The sequence below is a fragment of the Montipora foliosa genome, chromosome 6, assembly GCF_036669935.1.
Source record: "Montipora foliosa isolate CH-2021 chromosome 6, ASM3666993v2, whole genome shotgun sequence".
NCBI classification, from domain to species: domain Eukaryota; kingdom Metazoa; phylum Cnidaria; class Anthozoa; order Scleractinia; family Acroporidae; genus Montipora; species Montipora foliosa.
In genome coordinates this window covers 56,728,789-56,733,788 of record NC_090874.1, presented here as the reverse complement: position 1 = coordinate 56,733,788, position 5,000 = coordinate 56,728,789, and the positions used below count along the sequence as shown (strand labels likewise).

Sequence of the window (5,000 nt, the reverse complement as noted above, 5' to 3'; positions counted from 1 at the left end):
AGGTCAATGTGATGGGAAGATAACCATAATGGTGGTCGCGTGAGCAAATATTTGCACCATGAGTGATCACTATACAAAGAAAAAACTAAAACAATTGGTGGATTTCACTTCTTCACTGTGTCCCCCCCCCCCCCCCCCTCCCCCTTCCCCCAAGTAGATGAACGACGATCTCACAAGCAATTTACGGCACTTATACACGTCAGACAAAAAAAACATAGCAATATTTTTCAATTCTCTACTGCAGGGTACTGGGTAGCTTATTGAACGAATGCATAAATGGCGGCCAAAAATGTATTCTCTTTTTATGTGCTAATGAGACTCACTAGCCTCGCTCTCGAACGACATTTCTATTGTATTTTTTCCATGCAAACGGGACTAGTGAGGCTAATTAGCACATAAACAAAAGAATATTTTTTGGCTGCCATTTATGCATTCGGTCTATAGGGAACGTGACGATGAAAGTATACATTAGGATATCATCATCATCATCATCATCATCATCATCATCATCATCATCATCATCATTACAGTCCTATGCACGCTTCTCCCCCCAAATTCAGTCCTGCTATGCTTGGCCAAATGCCTTTCTCCAACTTATTACGTTTTTGCGACATATTGCGATTCTCTTGTCATTCGAAGTTTCGTTACACGAGAGGTCCGTATCCGCTGCTATCTTCGAGCTCTAATTATGATTGTTGCTGACGGTACTCCTCCTTCTCTATAAAGTCGTATATTTTTTTGCACAATCACCTAAAAAGCTTGCCAATTTTTGCGAGCCTTCGCTTTACAGCTTCAATATTTTTATGGGTTTCGTTCGTATTACACGTGGCGCGTAGATTAGTCTGACGCAGAATTAACTGAAATTTAACAGGAAAAACCACTTACAATGTGGATGCTTTGGTGAGCGCCGTCAAAGTTTTGCAACTCTCTGACGCAGATCGTAAATGAAGCTGTTGTAATATCTTCTAACCACACGGATGATGCATCGTGCCTCACACCTCGTCTTTCGTGTTCCGCTGACACCAGTACTGTGGGCGGCGACCGAAACTTGCCCTGTCAAACAGAAAGAGGGTTTAGTTATTATTTAAGAATATGTAATTATGACAAATTTTAAATTCAAAAGTGGTTCCATCAAATCAAACGACAAAGAATAACCTCTCAACAAAAGTTGGAGTTATTATTTCAAGGATAATTTAAAATTTGGAAGGCGCCATTATACGGAAAGGCAGCATAAACCGAGCTGCTTCGTTTGGAAGAGAAAAAATCAGCAAATGCTGACGCCTTTGAAGATGATGATGATTAAAAACGACAGCATTGCGAACTTGCTCCCTACCGATGGGAGTGACACCGTACGACAGCTCGTCCCAGTCTGCCAATTGGGCATATCCATTTTTCCAGACACTCCCCCGTCAGGGGCCCCCTGGTAAGCAAGCCAGTCAACTGTAGCAAATGTTTCACCATTTCTCCGATCGTTCCTGCCCGCCTGAGTGACGCACACAGTGAAATTGTTGTCCATGATATCTTCAACCCACGCGACTGCAGCTTCGTGGACATAGTCGGCGTCCGAGAAGTTAACGTGATTAACCGATACTTGCATGTGAACCGGTTTGTCCGGATAGAAAACGTATGGTTTCAGTGGAACTTGTTCGCAAACAACCTCAGCCCAGACTGGGTAATGACGGAGGCGATGGCGTCCTTTTTGGGAAGGGAAACCTGAAAATAGGGACCAAATTAAACAGTCCAAGTCTGATTTGTTGGTCATAAATTAAAAAATTACATGAAAACGCAAAGAAACCAACAGATTTTCCGAAGAAAAAGTCCTTCTCTTGATGTTTCTCGCATCAAATTAAAATTCTCGTTAAACTTCAGTATTTTTACGAAAAATGTGTGCGTGCATACCTGTGCAAAAACCCGGATGATAGATTGTGAAGTTTGCCCTCAGGTAGCACATCTCTCGCTGGAATATACACACGTTGTCATACGTGGTTCCATTAGAAGAACACACGGGCTCTTCGTATGAGGGACAATTATCCACGCATATGCATCGCGCATCACTGGGGCCGAACGCTTTGCAAACGGCGAAGTATTTACAGGAAACATTGATGCATGGATCAAGGTCTAAATAAAAGAATTAAAAGATAATTTTACTAATTGTACTTACCCAAGTTTAAAATAAGGCAAGTAATGAGCTCACTAGCCATTCGTCATTTCGTCAAAAATAATTAATGATAAAGTGATTTGCTGATTAAGGACAAATGATAGTACTCTATTTAAGTTTCAAACTTATACAGCACAAAAATTTGATTTCTCCCCAAGAGAGCTTTTCACAGCCAATGAAACAATTGATGCAAATAAATACAACAAAGTTTACATATCCTTCCCTGTGGGAGGCAAACAATTAGCCAATTTCAAGTGCAGGCACTGAGTTGACCAAGGATTACACAGGACTACTCCTGTTAGCGGTCAGAGAGGGCCTTGAACCTGGGAAATACGGAGTGAAAATCCGGGACCTTAAAGTGACAGTTTCACGGTTTTGGGCATGTCCAAGCTGGTCAACACTAATTTCCATCCCTCAAACTGACATTGGACATTTCGTAACAATTACACGACGCAATATCCCATCTTAATATTGACAAGCTTACCGCTCTAAAAAGAATGAAAACAGGCAGAATTATAGCTTTAGTTCAACAAGAAATAGCCTTTCTAAGCTATGCCGCGCTGATCTACAGTATTTAGGTTTAAAAACCCCGTTGAAGACGGTTAACTTTCAATTGTTTTGCTGGGTACTACTATTTCAATACTCTAAAAAATTCGATTTTCCGGCGGGTTGTCTCGTTAGTGTAGTGGATATCGGAAACTGCAAGGTGAAGCCATCGATCCGGGTTTAACTCTTTGCCTCGCCTATTGTGAATCTTCTCAGCTTGTTTAAAATCTTTGTTTCGTTGAAGTAGATTTGAAGTCTAAAGTAGACTGTACGTCATATAAGTTTAATAAAAAGGGAAATGTCAGTTTGAGGGATGGAAAGAAGTGATGACCGTCCAAGCTTTGGCGTTAGCAGTTGTGAATTTTACGGTTTCTTACTGAACCAGATGCTGTTCATTAATCACAGCGAGTACTAAAGCAAATACACTGAATGACCGAGGCCCAAATTTGGTGATGATACTGTGGGTTTACACAGAAAATATAAAATTTAGTTTTGACCATCGAATTTATTGTACGGGCCGAACATTTTATTATACGCGTGAGTTGTCGGCCTAGTAACGCAGGAGTTATGTAATCGCGTGCAGTAGGTTCATAACACAAAGGAAATTATTGCAAATGTAATTCCAGTGAGTAATTCCACTCCTATGGCATTGTTTCCTTTTCCTGCATCAGTGTTTTCGATTGTTTCAATAACAATGGAATTAAATGGGCTGACGTGACAGTTTGCCCATGCGCAGAGACGTGAAACTCTCCCTTTAACCACTCGGACAAACTGCATCTCGGTGCAACGGTGCACTCAATAGTCATTGGGGACAATGGAAATCAAAATCAAACGTTGATTTAAGATAGGATGGAAAACACAAAGCACCCGGAGAAAAGCAACAAGCCCAACCTATCGTGTCCTAACCCTCTCATTCTAACTGCCTGCGACATTCCTGCTTCCCGTTTATTTCGATTTCGTCTCCTAACAAGAAGGCTGGAAATATTCAAACTATTACTATTCTGTAATTGTCGAAAACAGAAGCTCGTGATCTTGAAGCGTTTAACTCTGGTTAAGAGCTGGGGTTTTTTTTAGTTAAAAAAAAATTCGTAACGTAGCTAGTGCATTTTCCCGCGCGTGCAGCATCGATCTTATTTTTGTCCATACTTGGGCATAAAATTGATGTCCTAAAATCCCCAGCTCTGTTCCAAGGAAAAGCGTTGCAAGTTACACGCTTCAAGGTCATGCGCTTCTGTTGAAAACTAATGATTGGATTGTACCTCCTATAACGGCGTAATCAACAACAACAGGATCGTGGTGGCTTTCCATCCCTGCAAGATCTTTGACGCACACGCGAAAAAACGAACTTGCTGTTTCCTGTGAAAAAGCCGAGACAAAGAAATTAAACCGAAAAGAGTAGAAATTCTAAACCACGTGCATATGTCAGTACAGAGGCAACAGTTTCTCCTCAGTTCCCTGTTTTATACTCCAGTGCATCGGCGAGACCACGTCCACCGCGATTTTGTGCGTCTTAAATTCTGACCCCGAAATGGCAATACACAGAAGAAATCATCGTCATGTACAAACATAGATCCTGCCAATAGCCAACGGCAATGTTAACGGCAAATTATAGCATCTTGCAGACTTAGGAAACGTTGTGTCCGGGGCTTTCTAAAAAATCCTGATAAGAAGTCTCAAAAAAGCAATCATTTTTTATCCCCCTTTCCAATCTTTTGCTATCCTCTGCGACTATATATAATTTAATTGGAAGAGCTTGTGTGTGTTGAAATCGCCGTAACCGGGTTATGTTTTTGTGCTGTTGATAAATACAAACTCACTTCTATCCAGGTGTTGAGGACGTTATTCTCCGGCTTGACTGAGTATACGTTATGGCTATCGTAAAGGTGATTGACTGTTACAATGACAACAGGAGGTGCATAAAACCCCTCAGTAAAGTTGAGCACCTGTCAAGGAAGAGCAAAACGCCGCATGATTCCTAACTGTTTGCAGTTTTAGTCCTTTCTGTTTAGAACTGAAAAAACTGTATACATTTTTTTATTTTGTGGAAGTGTACTGAGCACTTACGCTAGTTCACAAGCCTGAAAAAAAAACATGAAAAGTAACAGTGTCAGGAGGCAACAAGTTTGGTATTTGCAAAGCGAGACACAGGGACTTGCGGACCTCCAACGACAAGTCTACCTAGAGTTCAGAGTGGGTAAGCTTACGTTTCACCCCCCCCCCCTCCCCCGAGGAAAAACGTGTTGTACCTGGGGGGGGGGGGTGGTGCGTGGGTACCACTACACGTAGGCTAGAGTGT

General features: G+C 41.6%; 1 protein-coding gene across 1 annotated transcript in view; it reads right to left on the bottom strand.

Annotated features, from left to right (window-relative positions):
• Positions 1 to 5,000, bottom strand: part of LOC138007852 (uncharacterized) — a 22,990-nt gene that overhangs the window by 11,617 nt on the left and 6,373 nt on the right. The window contains exons 5-9 of the mRNA XM_068854942.1: positions 4,522 to 4,647; positions 3,964 to 4,060; positions 1,900 to 2,118; positions 1,334 to 1,713; positions 886 to 1,053 (exon numbers count right to left, since the gene is read on the bottom strand). Coding sequence (XP_068711043.1) covers positions 886 to 1,053; positions 1,334 to 1,713; positions 1,900 to 2,118; positions 3,964 to 4,060; positions 4,522 to 4,647 — 990 coding nt within the window. The remainder of the gene's footprint in view (positions 1 to 885; positions 1,054 to 1,333; positions 1,714 to 1,899; positions 2,119 to 3,963; positions 4,061 to 4,521; positions 4,648 to 5,000) is intronic.